Source organism: Glycine soja, chromosome 11 (assembly GCF_004193775.1).
Source record: "Glycine soja cultivar W05 chromosome 11, ASM419377v2, whole genome shotgun sequence".
Classification (NCBI taxonomy): Eukaryota; Viridiplantae; Streptophyta; class Magnoliopsida; order Fabales; family Fabaceae; genus Glycine; species Glycine soja.
The window spans coordinates 4,122,592-4,147,712 of NC_041012.1; the positions used below are offsets into that span (position 1 = coordinate 4,122,592).

The 25,121-nt window shown below is 31.6% G+C and overlaps 3 protein-coding genes and 1 pseudogene across 4 annotated transcripts; 2 read left to right on the top strand and 2 right to left on the bottom strand.

Annotated features, from left to right (window-relative positions):
• The first annotated feature begins 1,139 nt into the window (after positions 1-1,139).
• On the top strand, positions 1,140-5,273 carry LOC114374659 (PI-PLC X domain-containing protein At5g67130-like). 2 transcript variants are annotated; one of them, XM_028332327.1, is made up of 9 exons: positions 1,140-1,420; positions 1,537-1,659; positions 1,744-1,884; positions 2,140-2,238; positions 2,337-2,640; positions 2,724-2,947; positions 3,043-3,129; positions 3,972-4,450; positions 5,016-5,273. In XM_028332327.1, exons 1-8 carry the CDS (start codon positions 1,292-1,294, stop codon positions 4,149-4,151), a joined length of 1,287 nt encoding a protein of 428 aa, XP_028188128.1. In that variant the 5' UTR covers positions 1,140-1,291; the 3' UTR covers positions 4,152-4,450; positions 5,016-5,273. The 2 variants fall into 2 exon arrangements, with proteins under 2 accessions (XP_028188128.1, XP_028188129.1); XM_028332328.1 differs by lacking the exon at positions 5,016-5,273 and adding an exon at positions 3,756-3,863 and having other exon boundaries at positions 3,972-4,097.
• An 879-nt stretch (positions 5,274-6,152) lies between these two features.
• LOC114375156 (F-box protein At5g67140-like) lies at positions 6,153-9,226 on the bottom strand. The gene is made up of 5 exons (XM_028332906.1): positions 8,984-9,226; positions 8,743-8,889; positions 7,783-7,918; positions 7,026-7,124; positions 6,153-6,531 (listed from the first exon to the last, which is right to left on the bottom strand). Exons 1-5 carry the CDS (start codon positions 9,070-9,072, stop codon positions 6,367-6,369), a joined length of 636 nt encoding a protein of 211 aa, XP_028188707.1. The 5' UTR covers positions 9,073-9,226; the 3' UTR covers positions 6,153-6,366.
• Positions 9,227-12,505: 3,279 nt separating this feature from the next.
• LOC114376625 lies at positions 12,506-14,922 on the top strand (annotated as a pseudogene).
• Positions 14,923-16,553: 1,631 nt separating this feature from the next.
• LOC114374935 (caffeoyl-CoA O-methyltransferase 5-like) lies at positions 16,554-19,346 on the bottom strand. Its single transcript, XM_028332661.1, has 5 exons — positions 19,196-19,346; positions 19,038-19,117; positions 18,752-18,896; positions 17,237-17,368; positions 16,554-17,127 (listed from the first exon to the last, which is right to left on the bottom strand). The coding sequence occupies exons 1-5, from the start codon at positions 19,292-19,294 to the stop codon at positions 16,834-16,836; spliced, it is 750 nt and encodes a 249-aa protein (XP_028188462.1). The 5' UTR covers positions 19,295-19,346; the 3' UTR covers positions 16,554-16,833.
• Between the last annotated feature and the right edge of the window lie 5,775 nt (positions 19,347-25,121).

Consider the following 25,121-nt stretch of genomic DNA (forward strand, 5'->3'; position numbering starts at 1 on the left):
TTTATAATCAAATGGATCATATTAGCATTTATGCTTTAAATTTTAAGACACTACAACGGAGTACAAACTAATTTTCATTAACGTAATACATTATGAGAATGATACGCATGATATAATTATCCGCTTAGATAGTTTAATTGCATAAAATATTTTTGACAAACGCTGTCATCGATAGTTAATAATATATATGTTAAGTTTTTAGATTATTAAATTATTTAAGATGAGCTGAGTTGTTCTTTTTCCCAATGTTATTGAAAGCTTTTTTTGTTTTTTTTAATGTGAAGTTGAAAGCTCATTTCTTATTTTTGCTACTTCGTCATTAGGTGCTCTGCTCACAATAATATTGTAATAATTAAACATAATTTTTTGAAGCCTATAGTTATTTTTAAATGAATAAGTTGAATGTTAGAAATGATTAACGAATGAATGATTTTTTTTTTTCAAATACCTTTGTAATTGATCATTATGAATTTATGAATTGTATTTTACCCATTAATTATAATATAACTTAAAGTTTATCCAAAAGTCTAAACCATCGAATTGAGACTCTTTCTTGAATGCAAAAATTCCATTAGAAATAATACTTGTTTAGTCCAGAAATAATCATAGGCATGGAGTGTCGTATAACATTGATAATAAACACCTGTTTTTTGCCCAGAGATTATTGATATTAAACAACTTGAATACCAAATTATGATATATTGCTGAGCCTGTTGTCTGTACACGTACACGTGACATATGAATACGGGCATGAAATTGCATGGTTTGTTGCCTATCATAAAACGGTGCCTCCAGCCACCACCAGCAGAAGCAACGTACCCCACCACGTGAAAAAGCATAATAAAGAGAGAGATCCCAGCCCTAGGGAGAGCAATATCAGAAAGTAGCAGAGTATGTAGAACAAGCAACTTAAGGATGCATTTATTTGAAGAGGAAGAGAATGAAAAATAAGAATAAAATTATTGTCAGATTCATATTTTTATATTTATTTTCTTTTCTTTTTTTTCCTACCAAACAGAACCCATGTGTCAAGGCTAACCCATGTTGTCGGCCTTGTATTAAATAAACATTTTTCTTATCTTAATTCAAATAATATAATAAAGTGCATTACATAATACACACATAAACGTTAAGCAATCGCCTCAAAATACGAGAAAAACTAAAGGTTACAAAGCCGAAACTTTGATCAACCTCTCTCTCTCCTCTTGCACAGTAAAATCTCTTTCTTTTCCTTTCAACTTTTAAGTTTCAACCTTTCCTCTCTCTCTCTCTCTGGTGTGGTGGTGGTGCCATGCCCATGTGCTCGCGTTTGTTGGATTCCCGTACCAAATGCAGAGCCTCAGCCCCTACCATCTTTGCCCCACTCTTCTTCTCCCTCTTCCTCACCTCTTCCGCCGCATGCTTTAATGGAAATTGCCAGGTATTTAAGGTTTCCACTGAGTTATGATATGATATGATCCATCCATGCAAACTACAACTACTGCTTGTTTTAAGATTCATAAGCTGAAATGAAAATATTATTGCCATAATTCGCAGGTTCTGGAAGCATGTACAGCTGCCACCGATTGTGGGCCAGGCCTCTATTGCGGCAATTGCCCCGCTTTGGGCAGGACTCGGCCCGTTTGCACCAGAGGCCAAGCCACCATCGTTACATCTCTCGTAACCTCCAACAACACAACATAACATGTCTCACTGATAACAACAGCATTAACTGTCTCTTTTATTTTTGTTGGGGACATGCAGGTGAATGGTTTGCCCTTCAACAAGTACTCGTGGATCATGACTCATAATTCGTTCAGCATCGTGGATGCGCCACCTTTGCCTGGAGGAGTTCAGAGACTCACCTTTTACAATCAAGAAGACACTGTTACTAACCAGTTGAGGGTATGTCTTCTTGTGTCCTCTTTTGTGAGATTCCTCGGAGAAACAAAACGTCACATCGTTTTCTTCTTCATTTTGCATTTTCTGGATTCTTTTTCAGCCTCACCATCAAGGGAAGTCACTGATTTTAATTTTATATGTACATAGCTTCAGGATGAAGGAAATTTAGTGATATTAACTATTATATGCACATAGGTATTTATAATTTACTTGTTTCTTTAGTGATTCTTATTCATTTGTTTGATGAATGTTGCTTAGAATGGAGCGAGAGGATTGATGTTGGATATGTACGACTTCGAGAATGATATCTGGCTTTGTCATTCATTTCGAGGGCAATGCTTCAACTTCACTGCATTTGTAATCTAACTGTAACCCCCCTCTTTGTTATTCAATGTACTATCTAAATTTGCTTTTGTGGGGATTTGTCTAATGTGTCATGCCGAAAATGTTCTCAGCAACCTGCAATAAATACTTTGAGAGAAGTGGAGGCATTCTTGACTCAAAACCCGACAGAGATCGTCACCATTGTAATTGAGGATTATGTGCATACTCCGAAGGGGTTGACTAATCTATTCAGAAATGCTGGACTTGATAAATATTGGTTTCCTGTGTCTGATATGCCTAAAAAGGGAGAAGATTGGCCCACTGTAACAGAGATGGTTCAAGTGAATCACCGACTTCTTGTTTTCACTTCGGATGCTTCAAAGGAAGCTGAAGAAGGAATAGCTTATCAGTGGTCTTACATGGTTGAGAATGAGTGTAAGTGCAATGTCATTGTAACATGGATATCTCTATTCTGCATGATATGAAATGACAACCTCATAATTTTCTCTGACTTGCAGCTGGAGATCCTGGAGTTGAAGGGGGTTCTTGCCCGCATAGAAAAGAATCAAAGCCGCTAAATTCTAGAAGTGCATCACTTTTCTTGCAGAATTACTTTCCAACAGATCCAGTTGAAGCTGACTCATGCAAAGAGCATTCGGTTCCACTTGTTGATATGGTGAACACATGTTACAAAGCTGCAGGGAATGTGTTGCCTAACTTCCTAGCAGTTAATTTTTACATGGTATTCCTCATTCTTCTGTGTTGTTTATTCCAATTCAATAATACAGAAAATTCCTCGCATATCCAGTTTAGAATTCTAAATGAAATTTCATGCAGAGGAGTGATGGTGGTGGTGTTTTTGATATCGTGGATAAAATGAATGGCCATTCATTGTGTGGCTGTAATACAATCTCTGCTTGCCAGGTTTGCTTGCATTTCTTATCCAGATATGTATTGGCTTGATGCCATTTGTTTGTGAACTTTCTTCTTTATTCTGATAATTTCTTATTTCATACGTCTTGTATTCTCAGTGAGTGGAACCTAATTTAGAATAATTTCAGGCCAACTTTATGGAATTCATCTTTGATTGATAGTTGATTGTACACATGAACAAGAAACATCAGGCCTTGAGATTATATACTTTCTAGCCTGACCCTTTATGTACATAACATTATATCAATTTGATTCAGATACTCTGTCTGAATTTGAGGAAGACAGTTGGTCAGTCATCAAATTTAAAATATCCCCATATGAAATTCTGTGAGTGTGTTATTGAAAGTAGCCAATCATAATGCAAGAGATAATCAATCTAGAGTTGGGGAAAGAAAGGTTTAGTTTTAGTTATTGTTGAAAGTAGCCAAAATTTAAAATCATGGTATCCTTTGACTGTTTACTAAAAATTTACTTTTAGCTCTTGGGAGTCTTTTATGATGGTTTTATTATTTCTGCCTCTATTTTTCTATGTTAAACTCTAAAATAAAGAGAGAAATAAGCTTCTGCATAACTACTTTCTTTACCAAAGATGTCTGGCCCTCACATAAAAATTGCAGAATTTTGGGTATAGTTGGTGTTGCATCATTTAACAAGGTGTCTGGCCCTCACATAAAAAGTGCAGAATTTTGGGTGTATGATAAGTTGGTGTTGCATCATATGACAAGGTGGAATTCTTGATGTGCATGGATTTCTATCATAGCACTGGTTCTACCTGTGCATTTTGATCATAAAAATTTATCGCAGACAATTACATAATTACTGCGATTTTACAGGAGGGAGCACCTTTTGGATCTTGCAAGAACATTGCTGTACCTAATACAAGTCCAGTGACCAACACAGCTGGAAGCTTTACAGGATCTGTTCAGTTCTCCAGATCAGCTTCACCAGTCCATTCTCCAAATTGCTGGTGTTTCCTCGTGTTTTACTTCCTGCTTATTGCTGTTTTATTGTAACTGTGACGAGTATTATTGTATACCATATGCAAGCTAAGTCTCAAGTGAAGCTCTTAGTGTTATAATATTTACGTATTTATGTATCATAAGTGAGCTTTCTTTATAAGCGGGGTTTCTAGTGTTTTAGTATGTACACTGAAATACTGCCTCCAACAGTGAAATGTCATAGAACTGCTTATAGGCTAGAAATTAGATAAAACAAAATTTTGGAATTGCTGAGGCTATAATCAAGGATCAGTGAGGTCATCTGAGGTAGATGGTAACCAAGAAAGGCTAAGAACGCATCCAGAGCAGTTCAGGTATGTCGTATGTTTTTCAGTATATAACTCAATTTCTAGATGTTGGAACTCTGGATGGCCACATTTCCTTTTCGGTTATTGCATTTAGGTGCATAACATGGTTGGAAAAATGATTTGATAAAATAGTTACATGTGTTAGCCTGAAGTTATTGACCAAGCTCTTGTTAGGTGCTTTATTTCTTTCAATTTTATTTATATGGATATGTTAAGATGTCACAAATTTGACAAGTTAAAAATCATCTTGCTTAAGCTTTGCTACCAATCTTCATGAATCATGATCATGTTGGATCAGAGAATTCTTTTTCTCTAGGGTGTTTGGGATTCAACCTGCAATTTGCAATATTTGATAACCTACCCTTATTTACACACGAATAGCTAGAAGGCTGAGTTTACTTGGTTCAAGTTTCCAAGGGTTGAAAAACCTTTCTTACATTGTTGTTTATGGTTCATACTATGATGGCTCTCCATTGTGATAGTGGATATGATGTCTTAGCTGGTAGCCCTAACTAATGTTATGTAACACCCCCTTATTATAATTTTAATATTTCCCCTTATTGTGTTTCAGGATTTGTACCAAGGTAACATTAGTCAACGACAGAATAGGAAATTTGCAATATAGGATCAGGATGGCTGAAAGCTCCTGGTCATTGTTACGGGCTTACGGTTTCTTGCAATTGTATAATGATGATTCTTATCACCTGCCTTTCCCTTTCCACTTCTGTATTGATGTTGAAACAATATAGTGGTTTCTCCTACATTTTAACCATATAACCTTATAGTTAATAGTTAACAGTTAATATGGAGCATGGATATTTTAGTTTAACAGAGGGACTTGCATGAGGTTTGCGCAGCTTTCAAAATCAGAACATCGTGTAGATTTGTTGTTACACTATTTAATCATGAGCAAATACCATCTGGAAGTTGAGTTTCCAACTCAATAACCTGATCCATTCCATCTGTTAGGACAATATCTCTATCAGCTATCAGATTTCAGACCGGCTTTTGTTCTCTTGGATTAGAAAATAGAAATGGTATCAATATCAATGTTGAATACAATATAAGGCCTAGATATAATAAATGTCTAAAATAAACAATAGCATATATGAAATAAAATATAACTAATTGTACATGTAATATTAAATATTTTATAATAATCTTAATTAAATCTCAGTTAATTACATTTTTTTAAAAAATAAGTGTCTCAAATAATAAAATTTTCTTTAAAAACATAACATATAGAAATATCATAGTAATAACTGAATAACATAATAATCTTAAATACTTATGCCAAAGTTCGGTGTTTGATTTCTTTATTTTTTTTCCCGCTTGATATGACTTTATCAGACAAAGATCTTTTAAAATATGCAAAAATGCAGAATCATCAATATATGCTAGTATATGAATGGGAAAATCAACTTGTCTTGTCAGGTTAAGTAAACTTTTCAACAAACACAGAATGCAATGAATTAAAGAAGCAAACTTTGTGTAAAAAAGTTGCTAAAAAGTTAAGGCGTACAAGTTAATAATACCTTGTGGAAAAAATTTAATTATTTTAGCTTGTTAATTTATTTTATTTTCTTCTTTCTTAAATACTTGTTGAGCAATTTATCTAAAGTATGTAGACATAATACACTTCTATACTTTTAATGCAACTTCCATATATATAGTCGGTAGATGGAGACTTTCAAATATATACACTAAATGAATCAATAAAGTACAATAAACGTTGATTATGACTTGTTTTATGAATTGATCCTTTACAGTAAATAGCAACTTGATTAAGTACAATATATATACACTGTCACAGAATATTTCCTATAAGAAGTGGATTTTGACATATACATAAAAAATTAAGCAGTGAAAATACCGCTGTTATTGGAGCACCTTGAACTCCATTCTATAAAGGCAGTCCAGTTTCAAACTTTTATCTGAAGGGCTGGACTTACAATAAGTAAATTATTGAGGCACTCCACAGGAACTCTTGTTCCCCACACATTCATTGATTTGAGCTTCAAACATTGATCAACTAGCGCAAAAAGCCCATTCTCCGTTACATGACGACAGCTCCAAAGAACAATGGTCTGAACAAAAAACAAGAAGCAATCATGTTAATGCAATGGAATACCACAAACATTTAAAGCCAGTAAAGATTGATGATCAGGCTAACATACACTAAATATAGACAGAGTGAGATGAATGAAATGCCATTTCTAAACAACATAAAGAGTAAATAGTCTGATGCACTAATGTATGAAGAAGAAGATAAACCTAAAATGATTTTTACAGTATTATTCAATCATAAGTTGCCAAGTATGATAAATTTATTAACGTTTACAATAACTATTTTACAAGTCATAAGCACCATGGTTTCTGATTGTATGACAATGTCAAACCTTTTGCACTAATAGTGCATAAAATGAAACTCAATGGTAAATTGGAATGATTATTTTCTCTGTTGACCATGAGCATCAATGAAAAACCTTTGCAGAATGCACTTATTTTTCCCACCCTTTTGTTATGGGAGAAGGAGAATAATTCAACAGAAAAGCCTAACATTTGATTTCTTACAACTTACCTCCAACTTTGGACAACTTCTTGCAATGGTAAACAGAGATTCATCTGTGATAAACGTACCACCAACATTCAGACGTTGTAAAGATCTAGTTCTGGATATCTGTTAGAATAGTTGTCATCAGAGAAGCAAAAGGAATTAAAGATAGAACAATACTTCCATTGACTTATAGTGTGTGTGTGGTTTTTCTTTGGAATAAGTCTCAAACATTGGTTTGGTGGCAAAAGCTTGTCTGCTGTAACTTTTGCCCAAATCACGGTTTTGGGTTCTCAACTGAAATCCAAACACGCTATTAGCCTTGCAAAGGATGTAGAAACACCCAAAATAACAATTCATCAACCTGACACTATCTGCTTAATCTAGTCATAAATAGCCTTAAATTCCCAAGATTCATCTAATTGATCCCAACTGTCATAATCTGGTGCAAAATGAATGTCATCCCATTCATGGTGTTGTAGAAAACCAAAATTCTCAATACAAAAAATGAATGACAAGTGTGAGAGAAGTCTCATTGAGTAAAAAAAGACAAGTTGAGTAACATATGCGGGAATACCAATATACCTAACGCTATGAGATTTTAGATTGGATGTAATGTCAATTTCACTTGTATAATATGCTTGTGACACATTAATAAAGATTTTCCGGGAGCTGAAGACAAGTATTGTGTTTTAGTCCCATCCTATTTCCTAACAAGTCATTCCAAGCAGATATTTCCCACACCCCAAACATTTTAAGTTACAAAAGCAGAACAATAACATACCAATTGAACAACACCTTCATCTGTGATGCCAGTCAAACCCCACAATGATATAGATGTGAGATTGCTGATACACTTAGCAAAAGATATTCTGAGAAGTCCAGCATCAGTTATTTGGCAACCCCAGCAGCTCCTCGGTCTGCAAATACAAAAGACAATAAATGTTGTTCATCTTAGATCTACATTCTTGACATCATGACAACTCGTCAGCTTATAACCGGTGATAAACTATCAAACTCAACTATTGCTTTTTTCAGGTGCCAAATTTTAAGTATCGAAGTCAATGGCACACCTAAGATGGATAATCTAGTCTTTTTAATCACTATTTGCTATTGTACGAAACATCCCTCACTCCTATTCAATATAGGCATCTCCATATCAGAAAACTTAATACAAAAGAGAAAATAAAGTAAAATGACTACTGTTCTATTACCCTAACCCTCCCACAGTGCCACCACATATCTGGAGAAAAAAAGGTTAGAGATATGGCTTAAGGCAAATGGTGCGGATTCAAATAAAACACAAATACGGCTTTTACTTAAGAGTTCAAAAATCTAGCAGAATCCCATTTCTCTGATTACCATTTTACGTATATACACAATTCAGTTGCAATTTAAATCACTACAACAGTCACAGTGAAAGCCTATGCTTTCAAACAAAGCATCATGTTATCCATCTATCCCTAAATAAGCATGTTATCAACCTTCTCCAAATACTACCAGTCACCAGAGGTAATTGCCAATTCAACTCCTCGTACAATCAAAATTTATAAACTCAAATTTACAATCCATCTCCAAAGCTCGGGAAATCAATACAGAAAGTTCACTTTGATGTTTAAGAAAGACCATCAACATCAAAGGGAAGATGTCAGAAACATTTTACCATCCTTATAGAACAGAAAGGAATTGAGGGTCTGAAAAAGAAAAAGAAAGAAAGAAAGGCATATATAATATATATGCATACATTTCTAGTTTAGTGAGGTTGTAGGCATGAAAAACAAGGCGAGCAGTGGAGTCATCATCCATCTTCCAACCGGCAAAGCTGAGATTGTGTCTCCGAGCAAGAGACTCCTTCACCCCTTGTTTCCATTTCTTGCAAACACCACTTGCCCTTGTTGCAAACACCACATCCACACGAAACGATTGGTGAATGAATTATATATTAAAACAATGAAATGAAACACTCATATATGCTTAGTGCTTACTGTGCCAAATCAGTGAAGGAAGTGAACAGAACAAAAATATGAGCCAACAGGTCAATTGGCAAGCGATCAATCTCTGCCTCAACATCCATAACTAAGGTTTGGCTACTCAAACCACTGGACCTTCACCTCAAAGATCAAACCTTTAACTCTTCCTACTTCTGTTCTGTTCTGATGGAAAGCCAAGTAATATAATTAATAATACACACACCCGAACAAGCCAAGTGAAAAAGTGTCCTCATGTTTTCGTCATCGTTTGAATTGCCACGTCCTTCCTATTTGTGTTTACCCACTTTTTTTTTTTCTTCCTTTTATTAGTTACTAAACGCCGGCGTACAACTCTTTTGTTGTCCATTATGGGATAATTTTACCTTCACTCAGAATTAGATTCTCTCTCTTAAAATATACTACCTTTCATCTGTCATCTCCACAAAAAGTATACACACAAGTTATGGAATATGTTGCTAAATAATTATACATTCAGATTCTCTTTCTGTTTAATTGTGGATCCTAAATATGTCTGTGAGTGGATAAGTGTATTATGGTTTCCATCAATCTCTCTTTTTCGCAATATCATATCATATAGTAGTACATGATTAAATAATTAGAATCATATAGTATTGATTTTAATACATGATTAAATAATTGGAATTTGGAAATGATAATGAGTTGTCTAACATTCCATTTTTCATAAAATAAATTAATAAAGATTTTAGAGTTTTAAAAAAATAATAAGATTTTTTAATTAAATAAATAAGAAGAAATAATTTTATTAATTAAAATAAGGGTTTAAGGTGAATAAAATAAATATATGTTCTTAGAAAATAAAAAAATATAAATATTTTATTTATTTATTTGATAGAAAGTAAAATAGAATTTATTTTTATAAAATAAAAATCAAATAGAATAAATAATAAGCTGAGTACATATGGAGACATATTATATTATTTTTTACATTTCTTTGTGGTTTCTCTTTATCTTAATTCTCTTTTTTCTCTCTCTCTTTCTTTTTCTTGTATATATTTAAATTTGTCTCAGTAAAATTATTATTTAAGACTTATCAACTGTTGGATCATATTGAAATTTGTATACCATGTTCAAAATTCGTTTTCGCACATCTCCACCGTTGGGATTTGCGAAATAATTTCTTTGGTGAGAGAAATATACCTCGCACAGAGTTTTTTTTTTTCGCATACACCCAAACTAGTCCCAGTAAAATTATGATCTTGGATTTGTTAACCGCTGGATCATTGTGACATTTGAACACTAGGTTGATAACTCATTTTTGCACATTCTAACCATTGGAATTTGGGAAATAATGTATTTAGTGAGAGAAATATCTCTCGCACAGATACAGTAAAATGGAGACTTCAATCCTTTATGTTTTTCTCTAATGTTTGGAAATCCTAGTAGAACAACCATAGGAAAAATTTGAGGAATTTTAGGGAACCGCGAGAGATGTCACTATCACTTTTAGACTACACACGTGAGCCCGCTCAAAGATAAGAGATGAAATTATCGTAATTGTGGTTAGAATGAACATGCGTATGGATCCTTAGATGATCAAATTAGAATTTATTTTAGGATGTTTATTGTATTGTAATTATTCATGTATGATTATAATTACAAGATTGTTGTGGTTGACGGACTAATTGATATCTTGATGCGAATTGGTTGATAAAATTGAGTACTCTTAGTGTTTTTGTGTTGTTGACATATGATTTTGATATGATTATATGAAATTATTTGAGGGGTTTTACTTTCCATGTTGTGAGAAGAATTTTTGTTTTATTTGTTTGTGTTTTGGACAAAATTTACTAGATTAACGTGATAAATTGTTATATTTAAATCATAAAATTCTGATTGAAATTGTGTGTAAGTGATAAATTGTGAGATAATATGTTACTTTGAGATTATAATATTGTTATTGAGATTGAATATAATTGTAAAGTTAAACATGCATTAATGTGTGAGATACACGTAAACGTGTGATGATGGATTGTGACATTATGAGATGTTAAATTGTGAACATGGGATATGATTGTGAATAAGTATGTGATTAATACTTAATGTGAGAATACTTGTGTTGTGAGTTGTGAATTATGCAATAACTTGACTGTTGTTTACCTTGAGAAAAATATTTATGTGTTGGCCCGAAGTGTTAACAAAAAGCACTGGCCTACATTGTTTGAATTAAGCTTTTACTTTTAAAATGTTGAAAATAGTTCTAGAGACATATAATTATGTTTGTGCCCCATAGATATATTTGAAGAAGGAAACAATTTTTCCTTTGGAGACCTCTTATCCTCCTGGTAGGCTCTCCATCATGGGTTTGTGAGTTAAACTTCTACCAATATCAAAGATTAGTCATTGAAATAAATTATAAACAACAAAGTCATGAGTTTTGATAATATGGATTCCAATGATAATCCTAATAGTATTTTGATAATAGTTCTAATAAAAATTTCGATAATAATTTTGATAGTAATTCTAATAATAATAAGAACTAGAGATTGAAATACTAAATTTTTTTAGAATAAATGAAAATTGGAAAAAGTAAGATTTTGAGAAAAAATGGAGATTGAAAAAAGTAAAAGAGTTTAGAGAAAAAAAAAATTGAATTTGAAATGTTGGTTAAAAATATTGTCTTAACTCTTCAATTCGTAAACTCGCTTGGATCTATATGAGGATATTACATGTTTCAACCCTTATTACAACAATTAATGGAAAAAAGAAGTTGTCGTATATGTGTGTCCGCATTTTTATTTCGCTATTGTGTTTTCATATACTAAAATTAATATATTTTTGTAATTTATCTATTATGTATTGAATTGTATATTAATTTTATTATTATGCTATTGTGTCTCGTGCCTTGCGTGGGTTTAAAATTCATATTTTATAATTTATAAGAGTAATTTTGTTATTATTTTAGATTTTTAATATGTTATCAATTATTTAGTTTTGATTTTAATAAATATATATGTCAATAGATATTAGAAAAAATATATAAAAATAATTCAAAGGAGTTTGAAAAAAATTAGAAATTTATCTTAGAAAAAGAATGAAAAGACAGATAAATTTTTGTTGTTGACTTATATTTATCCCTCCATAATCTGAATAAGAAAAAAAAAATACTATTTTAAGAGATGATTATTTTAGAAGAAAACAATGAAAATAACTAAACGAGTACGATGAGGACAGGTGTACGATACAACAGCGCAATAATCAGGAAGCGCGGCAAACATCCTTTAACTATACCTATCACGTGCTTCCCGCCAATTTTACTAACACAAACACAAACTCACATCACAGTATCACACCACGAGAGGTGTTTGAAATGCTGTTCCTTTCAAAAATAAGATGAATTCAATTTCAAATTTCAAACATGCAAGATTCACAATCAAATAAACTTTTGGATAATTCACTAGTGTTATCTTTAATTCTTCTTTAAAAGAGAGAAGCGCCAATCGATCAATGCATCATTCATCGATCACACAGCTTTCGTAACCCAAACACAACACAACCATGTCGTCGTCGTCCATGAAGAAGAATTGGGTTCGCGGAGAGTCTCTTGGTAGTGGCAGCTCCGCCACCGTCAACATAGCCATACCAACAAACCCTTCCACGCATAATTTTCCTTCACCCACCGCCGTCAAATCCTCCCTTTTCCTAACCTCGTATTCGCTCAAAACCGAGAAGGACGTCCTCGACATTCTTGGACCTTCCCCAAACATCATTAAATGTTACGGAAACGATTGCACCGTCGAAAACGGCAAGAGATACTACAACGTTTTTCTCGAATACGCCTCGGGCGGTTCCCTCGCCGATCAACTCAGAAAGTACGGCGGGAGGTTCCCGGAGGCTTACGTTCGACGACGCACAAAATCCATCTTGGAGGGTCTGAAGCACATTCACTCCAAGGGCTACGTCCACTGCGATGTGAAGCCTCAGAACATTCTTGTCTTCGACAATGGTGTTGTTAAGATCGCGGATTTGGGGCTGGCGAAGAGGAGAGGGGAGATAAATAGAGAGTACGTGTGCAGGGGCACGCCGATGTATATGTCACCGGAATCGCTGACCGATAACGTGTACGAGTCGCCGGTAGATATATGGGCTTTGGGCTGCACCATCGTGGAAATGATCACAGGAGAACACGCGGGTACGTTGGAAGCTGCGAGAATACTTGGACGTTGATGAATGGAATTGGGATAGGAGAAGAATTGCCCGAGATTCCACAAGAGTTATCACAACAAGGGAAGGATTTTCTTGACAAGTGTCTTGTTAAGGATCCAAACAAGAGGTGGACTGCTCACATGCTTTTGAATCACCCTTTCATCAAGAACCCATTGCCGCAGCCGTTACCAAGTATGGATCACATTCCATCCCCTTCTTTAATTTGTTTTTGTATTTCATTAGGTCTGAATTCAGTAGGAATAGGAGTAGTGTACACAGATTCTTTTTATATCAATGTTTTAAATTTCCTTCATTTTATAAGCATTTTGTTTGGAATCATCTATTATTTTTGGAATTATTTTTCTTGAAAATTAATCATGTTTTAATTTCTTGAAATTGTTGGTATGTCTAAAATATTTTTTAAATTAAGAGACATAATTATAAAAAAAATTATCCCTTCATGAGAATCTTAAATTTTCACTCTTTTCATGAAAAAGTTTTAGCTTGAAACTTAGATTAATTCATAGAAATTCATATTTCTGTGAATTATTTTTAAAAATTTTATTCCAAACATAAGAGTTTAACATTTTTAATCCAAGATTTCCAAGAAATTTAAAAGAATTCCCTACCAATCACCATCTATAAGTTTTTCTATGTATTTTCTTTTAAAGAAATAGGTTTCATTCACTTCTTTGCTAGCGTCAAGTATATATCAATTAGTGAGTCTAGAGTTATAAAAGTGTGTTCTATCATTACTTTCTTGCAAAAGATAGGGAGATCAATTTTCAGGGTTATCATTTTTCTATAGTTTTATTATATGTGCTCAATACACACCATCAACTTTTAGGATCAAATAACTGTTCATGGATTTGGTTTGTCATCCCACTACTTCTATGTAATGGTGTGTATTGAGCACATTTGTTGGTACTATTTTTTTTTCATGACTTCTTGTTGGGTCTCTTCACACACTACACAATTGAGTCTTGACATCAGGGTATTTGGGGAAGATTACTAAGCGACCTAAAAAAAATGTTAAATCTTAGGTTTCCATGGTGACACTCACTGCACTTAGTTACTGGAGAATTGTCTGTCTTAGGAGTATTATTTGTGTCAAAAGCACCCCTTTGAGGTCAATAGGTTACTGGAGAAAAAAGCTTTTAGTACCTTTGAGACTTTTTGACTACTGGAGAAATGCGCAGTATGTTGTTAACTTGAGAAACTTTGAGATATGTCTAAACACTCCTTTGAGGTCATCGGTTACTGGGAAAAATGCACAGTATATATATACACTCCTTTGAGATTTATTGGCTACTGGGGAAATGTTAGTATACAAATAATAATTCTAATACAGGCACTCTTTTGAAACCAAGTGTGAGGAGTGGAAGATCCATGCACGATTGTGCGGGAAACTTAGGGTAAAAAGTGAAAAGAATAACCTTAATTAATTATCTGACGCAATATCTGAATGTCTTGACTCAATTACTCTTTACACTAGGGACTCTCAGAGTTAGTCATGTTCCAATAGTTCAGAGAATGTGTTCTTTATCTCCCATTGCTTGGTTACGTTGATTGTATAGTTAAGATAATGAAATTTCAGACCTTTTTGCATCTTTAAGCATTTTCTTATTGTTTGATTTTTTTTAGGAAATAGTTACTGTTGTAGCCTATGTTTTTTTATTTTATTTCAGGAAAGATTGTGTGAGGTGAAGCAAGAGGATGTTCAAAACCCGTGGCTGGATCGTGCATGCGGACTACATGTAGCAGACTAAGACCATTGGAATTGCAGCATTGTTTGTTCCATATTCATCAGATCATGAGGATTACATTTCATCCAAGTTTGTCGATTCTTGTAATTGATTAGTGGAGAACTTTTCCAGAATTATATATGCTGATCTCCCAAACTTTAGGATCAAATAACTGTTCATGGATTTGGTTTGTCATCCCATGCATGCTTTGTAATCTTCTTTATTATTAATGATATTCGGCTGTGCTTCAAATGATAAATAATGGCTAGGGTGTTAACCTAATTGGAAGTCCAGTCCTTATTGTGATGTCTTTGCATGCCAATTTTTTTACTCAAAATAAAAAAAAAAAATAGAGTAGGAACATTACTTGCCGCTACTTTTGGCCAAATGTACAGATCTCTGAATTGAACATTCATTTTTTTAGTATCAAATTTTGGTTTTGCTTTATAAGATTTTATATTTTCTCACTTATTCTTTTAGTTGGTTTTCCCTTTGAAAGAGGTTTCATTCACTTCTTTAGTGGTCAAGCATCAAGTACTGAGTCTGGAGAGTCCTAAAAGTGTGGACATGATTATTAATCGCATCATTACTTTTGTGCACAATACTGGACACAACTTCAATCAGTATATCAAATGTTGAAAAAAATACAGTTCAAAAAAAAAAAAAAAAGCATCCAGTCTCTCCACACTTAGAACTCAATCGGATATCTAAAGGACACGTTAACTTATTTTTCCCAAATTTCCAATAACCGATTAGGTACAACTTGTTCGCATTCTCTTAGGATTAGAGATCTCCTAATCTTAAGTATAAAAATGTATTCTATCTTACTCCTTGGACCAAACAAAGTTTTTAATAAATAATAGACTAGAATTAATTTTTAATTTTGTAAACAGGTCCAACCTATTTAGACAAAGTTGAACCTATTTTCATTCCTGTCATAAGTCATAGATTGAAACATTTCAGATTACACTAATTCTAAAATTCAGTCTTCATATAATGTTTTAATGTATTATTGAAGAAAAGTTTACTTTAATTTTTAGGGAAGTATCTGTTGGCACTTTCATGTTGACTATTATTTATGATAATTCTTTGTTAATTAAATAACTATTTTAAAATGAATTATAAGTTTTAATTAAATAAAAATACAGTAGGTATTAAATAAATTAAGAAGAGTATAAATTATTGGGTTAACAATATCTTTTTTGGTTCAACAACATTGTCCCTAAGTCTCTAAAGGAGGAAAGTAAAGGGATCACTCAAGTCTTTTAATTAATCTTCATTAGTTGCTTCAAGATAAATAAATGTCAAGTCAATTTATATTTAACGCAAAACCACAAGACGTTACATGTGAGGTTGTTGTGATTTGAGAATTTTTTTTATCCATTTGTGACTTATGAGATTGGCTCAACCCTCCAACTCTCTAATATAAAAATAAAATTAAAAAAAGACGTGAAAAGCACTCTTTCATTTTTTTAACCAATAACTAGGATTTTTGGTCTTCTATAGTAGAACATTAAGGTATTTTTAATCATTAATACATAGTTTTTTTTTATATTTAAACTTTTTCATTCATCTGAAACATATATGGTAGGTGATCACACTTGTATTTAACAATATATTATAATAATGTATTCTATATAGTGTTTAGCTAAATATAATTTACGATAACACTTTTATTCAACATATTTATAATTTAGCTGATTATTACTTACACATTCCATATATATCCCACACATACATACACGATTTTGATTCAAAACATGTGTTTGTTTTAAGGAAGACAAACATTATGAATGTAATTACGTAGAGGACTAAAATTCAAATCCTTCCAAGCAGACACGCAATATGTTATTTATGGAATAGGTAAAATAGTAGAAAATTGTGTTTTTTCCATGTGCAGCAGGTAAAAGGGGAGTGAATTAAGGAGCAGAGTGATCAGATGATGCGGCGGCACAGGGTAATCCCATCACCAACGGGAAGCTGGCAAATCTCGACCCTTGAATCAAGTGCAAGAGCTTTGTTGAGCTCCATCACAAAATCGCGATAATACTTAACATAATCCATGAGAGGCGCATCGGGTGGGGCCACCACAGACCCATTCCATAGGGTGTTGTCGTAGCCGACCAGTCCCCCAACCTTCACAAGCTCAATCACCCTCTTGTGGTAGTTCAAGTAGTTGTCCTTATCAGCATCCACATAGATGAAATCGAACGCTCCCTTATTCTTTTCCTGCGCATGCAATGCGTACAATATTAATTTTATTTCAAGCTAACATAAATATACATAATTTCGTACTAAAAAAAGTTAATAATAAAATGGGATGATTAATTGAACGCACGTCTTTGATGAGTTGATCAAGAAGAGGAAGAGCAGGTCCTTCTCTGAAGTCAATCTTGTGAGCCACTCCGGCCTTTTGAATCACAGGCAACCCCAGTTCATAATATTCCCGGTTAACATCCATAGCTAAGATCTAATTTCTACAAAAGTTCATTTATTAGCCATATATACACTCATGTTGGTTATATTATAGTATATATCATATACATATATCGATTTTCTGCTTATGCATTATGTGCCTGAGTAATGGCAGCAGGAATTTTAACTTTATCAAAACAATACTTGTATATTATGGGTATATTAGATTAAGATTTTAAAAGAATATTTTAGTATAAAAAGTTCTTGTGGATTTTAAAGATTATGTTAAAATATTATTATGACTTATCAAAATTTTTTATAAGATTTTTATAATAATTTAAACTTTAATAAATTTATATCATAAGGATTGAAAATATTTTATAGATTTATAAAATTTAAAAAGATTATGTGAATTTTTAAAAATACATTCAAAATTATAAGACTTAATGAAAAAATAACAAAAAATAATGAGATTTACATTAAAAAAATAAAATCAAAATAGTTTTTTAAATCTTTTAATAGTTATATTGATTCTAACTTTGTATCCATTTATATTAACTTTTCTTGCAATAACATTTTATCATTCTTACTTTTAGATTTGAATAATAAATTTAAAATTATACGTTGATTTTTTTATTTTTTTAATTATTACAATTATTTCATGATAAATCTAATGACATGTTTAAATAAGATGTAATAATAAACATATATTGGAAGGAAGTAGTGAGGGTAAAAAATCAGTAGAAGAATTACTGAATTATGTAGATGACGAAATTAAGGGTGATAATCATAAAAACATTACACCCAACATGTTACAAGCATAATTAGTATAAGAAAAATATAATTTTTCTTAGCACATAAGACATTAATTTAATTTAGAAAACAAAGGAAAAAGTGGGGGAGGAATATATTTGACATTTTTTATTCCAAAATAATAGGAGAAATTTATATGACATTTGCATCTTGGGTAAGATTGTCGAAAGAAATCCATCAAAATTCTTATTAAAAAAAATAATCCATCAAAATTTATATATTTTTTAGTATCAAAAGATTTTTTTAATATAAAAATCATAATTGAATCCTTTGAAATTTTGTTGTCTTTCTTCAAAAATCTTAAAAATCTTTATTTAAATATCATAATACTTATTTGTATTATTTTAAAAATTTGATTAAATAAGATAACATTTTTCTTTAAAAAAAATTATGTTAAAATCTAAGTCTAATACATCCCATATATATATATATATATATATATATATATATATATATATATATATATATATATATTTGTGAGGGTAATATTTGTATTATAGATTGGTTTTATTATTTATTTTAAATCATGAAAAGAATTGTAATTATACATTTAAAAACTTAAAAATCTTGTTGATGCAAAGGTTATATATGAATTGCTTATTAAGCAAATTAGTAATTAAGGGACCTTTCCGTCAGAAGGGAGGGCGAGGGCAGTGGAAAGCAAGGAGTAACCAGTGAAGACGCCTATTTCCATGGTGTTCTTGGCATTGATAAGCTTAAGTAGCATGCCTAGAAGTTGTCCTTCGTCAGGTGGTGTAGCCATCAGGTTCCTGTTTAATTTACATCATCACATAGTATGTGATAATTAATATTGTTTTCATAAAAAATAATTAAGCCAATGTTATGCATTTACTCTGTGAGAAAACATCAATTAATTAATTATTGGTACACATAATCATGATCTTACATACCAAGGGTGTTTTTCCGTCAACTCTCTTAGCTCCTTCAAGCTCTCATGCTCTCTTGGGTACACACTGGTTTCAAGTATATACTGCACCACCAATACGTGTATTAATTATAGTGAAGTGAAAAAATAAAATAAAATGAAAATATTGGTAATTGAACGAACCTGATAGAGTGCATCGCTCTGAAGGAGACTTTTGTGAGCGAGTTCTTTGTGGCCAGCAATTTGGTTTGGTTGTTGCTCTAATTCCTTAATCAGAGTCATCTCTGTCTTTGGAATTCTCTGAATATTTGCTATGTAAACAAAGGCCCAAAACGCCTATTTATAGATATTAGCGCAAGTATTCTGTATGTAATTCTTTCATTTTGATCTGATGAAATAATGAATGTCAACGGTAGTTAAGGGGTCGGTAGGCTGAAGCTTCCATTTGGAATTTTGCAGGCTTCTTTATATATAATATTTGAAAGATTCTTTAATTTATACAGTAAACTTTCTTGTTGGAAAATCCTTTAACACCTCACTCTAATTATTATTAAATGTCCCATTATCTGAGTGAACTGGTCATTAATTATAATTATTGTTAAAAAAATTCAATATAACACGAGTTAGTTGCAATGAAAATTGATAATGATCCACATGACAACATAACATATAATTGTCTTAAGTATAAATGTATTTGAAAATCTTATATTTTCCCTCTGTTATATTTTCCCTGCTACAAACAAAGAGCGTTTTTTACCTTTTTAATTATTCAGTAATATTCTTTCTTTCTTTTTCTGGTACCCTTTTGTCCCTTGGCTATCCAGAATTGTACAATGCGATCCTTTAGCCAAATAATTTATTACAAAAACCTAAGCCATCATCTCCACGAGTAAGGCACGACCTCTGGACAACTCTGCCTCCCATACGCGTCATTATTTGGAAATATTAAATATAAATGAAATATCAAAAACATGAATTATAGAGTATATAAGAAAAAATGATTTGATCAATGTATGGCTATTTTATTGGCAATATAAATATAAATTGAAATATAAAAATATAGGAACTTTGAAAATTTTCAAAATTAATTTAATGAATAAAAAAATTTATTAGTAATTTATGAATATCTCATTGTACTCTGTCAAAAAAATCTCATTATACTTAATTTAATTTAATATATTTAAATATTATTAAATAAATTAAACAAAAATCTCATTTTCTTAAATAACTAGTTAACTAAATAAAAAAATCAATTTTATTTAATTTAATTTTGAATTTAAAAAATTGTCTTATAAAAAATAAAATATGATGCAGTGAGAAGAGAGTGTATAAAGAATATTTTATTCTCAAGAATAAAAACTAAATATTTAATTTATAAATTAAGGTAAATAATAAGCAATAATATAAGATGGAATAATCTACAAATATTCATGCCCGTTATTTGATAAACTGTATAATAAACATTATTGGGAGGTTCCTATATTTTACAATGTGCAGACTTTTTTAGATCTTGTCCTGCATACCTGCCATTTGCAAAATTGTTCTGACATAGTAAAATATTACGAACAAAAAAAAATATATTTGTATAATTGATTTTTGCACATTTTCATATAATAAAAAACATAATAAAAATAGGGGGGAAATGAGATAAAAGAATATGTTATAAAAATTCTTCAACATTCCGGTGCATTCTTCATCATTACTTATATGACATCTAACATTTTTTTTTTTAAAGTTGATCCAAAAGAAGGAGATTCTTTTTGCACCGTTCTCATGTATTTTTTGTTTTTTTTTATACAAAAATACTCTTTCGAGATACTAATTTCTAGAATATATTTTTAAAAAAAGGTATGACCCAATGCTGTTAATTACGTTAAAGAAAATAATTTTCATAATGTATTAAAACACAACTACATTATGAAAACTAGTTTCCGTAAGATATGAAAAAGGAAAAAATAAAAAGACTAAGATGGTCCAAGATGGCTTGGGGAGAAAGAGATAGAGAGCAAATATAAAAAAAGGGAGGCCATGGATGGGGTACAGCGGAGAGGTTGTAGGGAGGGAAGGAGGGTAAAGGTTAAAGAGAAGAGAGATTTCGGCATATTAAAAAACATGTGGAGGAGGTGTGAAAAGAGAAAAAAGGATGCAAAAAGAAACGTAAGGTTCTGAATGCATGAAAGGGGAAATAAGAAGAACAAAGAAGAAAATTCCTAATGGATTTTCGAGGTTAATGGGCATGTAAATTTGCCAAGTTAAGGCCATCTTAAATAGGCCTCATTTGTTTCACAATTTTAAATTTTAAACTTGATTTTTTTTAGGGAAATTTGCTAAACTTGATTGATTATTTGTCATAAAAAAAATTCTTTGAAATTTGATTTGACCAATTACAAAAATTCATCCAATAATAGGAAATATATAAATATATATTCACTTTTTCCTCTATATTATATTTTTTTTCTTTCTTTTCTTCTTCCTTGTTATTTTCCTCTTCCTTCAACCACATACACCCAAATTACACTAAATTAGGGTGTACGAATACCATTACAATTAATAATAAAACTTTTAAATAAGTTAATAAACTTACCTTTAGATAAGCCGATCAACTAGCGGGTAAATGAACCACCAAGCCTACCTCTAAAAGTTTCTACATTATATTCGGATTTTTCAAATTCATATTTAAAGTGTAGATTACTTAAGGTATATATTACTTGTTTGGGTTTGGTCTATGTCTCCCGGATGTACTTGTTAGTTTTCTTTTTATTAATGATATTTCTGAGGTGATTGTATTTGTTTCATAATTGATAGGCTGTCAACCTAGTTACGATTGTTCCAACCTTGTCACACAGTATATAACTTTTTATTCCCGGTAGAATTAAAAGGCTCTAAGTAGCTCCATGATTTTATGGCACCACTATGATACATTCCATCAGAATTGACCTAACAGCCTGCTTGGCACATTATATAAAAAATAGAAAACTAAACCCCGTGTCAGATTGAGTCTACAAAATGACACGTGTAACAATTGCAGCATACATTTAGGATGTATTGATTGCACGGCTGTTTCAAGTGTTTATAGTACACAAAATTTACACACTTAAACTAATAATTTTAAATGTTTTAATAATGCATTTAAACATGCTTAATTGATTCCTGTAGGCTGTAACTCAATAACGAATAAAGTCTACATTGACAAGGCCATAAGCAGTCACTCACGTGAAATGACTTGTAAGAGAGGTAGAGGAACAACAAGACAAGGGCACCTAGCAAACCAACAAAGGCACCACCTCTAGTCCAACGAACCTGATGGTTGCCATAGAAAATTGAAGCATTCCCTATGGTGGAAGCAAGAGACTTTAAATTTGCAAGATACATAGTGGCATTTTAAATTTGCTCAAAATTTTGGACCGTTTCAAAGTCTTGATCTCTCCACAATCACCAACAGTGTAACACCATTTGGGAATTGAGACTTCACAATCCATTTTGAGATGAAGAGTGAAAAGAGAAAAGGCCCAACACCAGCCAGGATTGGGTATGCAATTTGTCCAGCCAGGTTTATGATTTGGTTCTAGGTGAACTGCAATCCATTACATCTATTATCTATTTTATGCACATATAACTAATTCATTATTCTTCTAAAATAAAAAACTAATTCATTATTTTTTATCCTATATTTATTATCGTTAAAACACCACTTAAAACATGTTTAACAAATTTATTTTCTCGTAAATCAAACAGACATATTAAGATATGGATCGACATTTGATAGCTTTTTACTTTTTTATTACCTTGTTATTCTAGTAAGCATACTGCTGATAGGTGCAGTCATTTTTTGACGGAAAAGAATGAAAAAAAAAGAGGATGGGGGAAAATATGAAAGATATATCATATATGGGTGTTAAAGTAGTCCAAAAATGTTAATATATATATCATATATATTAAATAAATATTAATATATGTGATGTTTTAAAATATTTAAATATATTATCATCTATATTGCACTGAATGAAAACTCATTGTTAAAATATATTAATATTTTTTCGATACTTGGGAAAAATATATATTAATATTTGCATCACGCATATATGATATATCTTTCATATTTTCACAAATATCTTAGTGGTATTATTCAATTATATCTTGCATATTTTTTGATATGTTTAAAACGAAAGTAACAATAAAAAAAAAAAAAACATTGATATTCTATAAGCTTTCAACATCCCCATTCCCATATCGTAAGGCAATTGGGTCCTCAATCCTCACCCTTGGTTGGGCACAACACAACACTCGCATCTCTCCTATCGTGAAAGTCAGAGTAAAAAAGTTGCATTACCCCACAAAATATTAGATAGGACCACAGCAGGAGCTGGAGTACCTCCCCCTTGGCCTTCATTTCGTTCGTACCATCGGATCCTTCTTCTGTCTTCTAAGTTCTAAATCATAATAACGCACTCTTTGTACAATTGTACCATCTATTGGAATGGAATACACAATTGAGTCCAGCATTTGGTTTATAAGTTCTCGTTCAATTTTAACTAACAATCATCATCGCCGTCGATCACCCAAATCATACTTTACGCAATATTTATGGATACATATCACGAGGGATTCATTATTCACATCGCAAAAGCAAAATAGACCTCTCTAATCTAGTCTACTCCTCACGAGAGAGATCAACAAGCGTTTGGAATTAACAAAAATAACATTATATACTCCCGTAGATGGTATTATTTCAGAAATAATAATTTAATTTAGATACTTATAATATAATATTTTTATATTACCTTTTGGTTTTAGATTTTTCAATTACTATTTTATACATAGGTGTAAAATATTTATCACTTTTATTAATAACTAATTTCTATTGATGAAAAATAAAATTACTTTTTTTCGTTTTAATTTTATTTTTAACCATTGAATATGTATTGAAACACGTATTATAATAATTTTATTTGCAAATCTAACCTACACTAAGTTAATCACTTTTGGGAGATTTCTCTAAATATTTATATTTTTATATCTATAAGACTTAAATATGAAATTTAAGTTTGTTAAATAAATCAATCCATATAAAATTTCTATTGTTTATCGTACCTCTTTATAAAACGAAATATAAAAATATAAAGCTTGGGAAAAAACTACTTCTATACCTTCACTTTTTTGTAATGTAGCCACACAAAATTAAAAATACATAATTTTCCTCTGTGATGTACTTATTTCTCTTGCTGTTGAGTGTTTTTGGATAGCAAATAGAGGATGAGAGAGAGAAGAAGTGTTTGATTAGTGATGGTAGGTGTTACTTGCCGTGTATGATCGTTGATCCCTTTGTTCTGTGTGTGACGTTAGATGACATTGACGCAGATACTGTGGTGGTCCCTCCCGTTGCAGCGCTGGCTTCGAGATAGACTAAGCTAATCATAATTCGCCACCTGCTCCTACGAATAAATAAGGTTCGCCAAAAGATATTATTAATAAATATTTGTCACATAGTTGTGTGTCGGGTTAAGGTGACGCTGAGTCGGACAAGACCATCATAGAGGTAGAGACTGAGACGTCTGATCAAGTAATCATATCTGATCTCACCATTCCCATTTTAAACTATGCTTCCAATTCAATCTTGGAAAAATCAAGTTTTTAATTTCAAAATAATGAGCAATTACTAAAATTCGAATTAAGTGCACTGTTTGGTTAAAGAAAAAAAAGAAAAGAAGGAAAGCTTTAAAAAGTAAGATGTTTTTTCTATGTTATCTTGTTAGAAGAAAAATAAAAGGAAAGATGGTTCTTTTAATTTTCTATTTAATTAAATAGAAAAGAAACGAAAATCAAAGTCGCTAATAATCATGAGAAACATAATTGTCCATTTTTATTGATTCTCTCCTCTCAATAGAGAAATTATTAACTGCTACAAGATTATTATATTATATATGATCCTCATTAATAATAAAACATAGATAATTTAATATTTCAAATTGATTAAAATCTCTTAAATTAAGAAATAAAATTATTAATTTTTATCGGTTAAAGATAATTGTATGGGTATTATTGATGGTAAAAGTCAAAGATTAACATTCTAAAAGAAATTATTAGGTACATATTTAGTTTAAATTAAAAA

Coding starts and splice junctions, on each gene's coding strand:
- LOC114374659 (XM_028332327.1), top strand. CDS start 1,292: ATGCCCATGTGCTCGCGTTTGTTGGATTCCCGTACCAAATGCAGAGCC. Junction 2,239..2,336: donor GCTTCAACTTCACTGCATTT/GTAATCTAACTG, acceptor AAATGTTCTCAG/CAACCTGCAATAAATACTTT. Junction 2,641..2,723: donor TTACATGGTTGAGAATGAGT/GTAAGTGCAATG, acceptor TCTGACTTGCAG/CTGGAGATCCTGGAGTTGAA.
- LOC114375156 (XM_028332906.1), bottom strand. CDS start 9,072: ATGGATGTTGAGGCAGAGATTGATCGCTTGCCAATTGACCTGTTGGCT. Junction 7,919..8,742: donor AACCTCACTAAACTAGAAAT/GTATGCATATAT, acceptor TTGTATTTGCAG/ACCGAGGAGCTGCTGGGGTT. Junction 7,125..7,782: donor ATGAAGGTGTTGTTCAATTG/GTATGTTATTGT, acceptor CTATTCTAACAG/ATATCCAGAACTAGATCTTT.
- LOC114374935 (XM_028332661.1), bottom strand. CDS start 19,294: ATGACTCTGATTAAGGAATTAGAGCAACAACCAAACCAAATTGCTGGC. Junction 18,897..19,037: donor TTGACGGAAAAACACCCTTG/GTATGTAAGATC, acceptor TAAATTAAACAG/GAACCTGATGGCTACACCAC. Junction 17,128..17,236: donor TTGATCAACTCATCAAAGAC/GTGCGTTCAATT, acceptor TTGCATGCGCAG/GAAAAGAATAAGGGAGCGTT.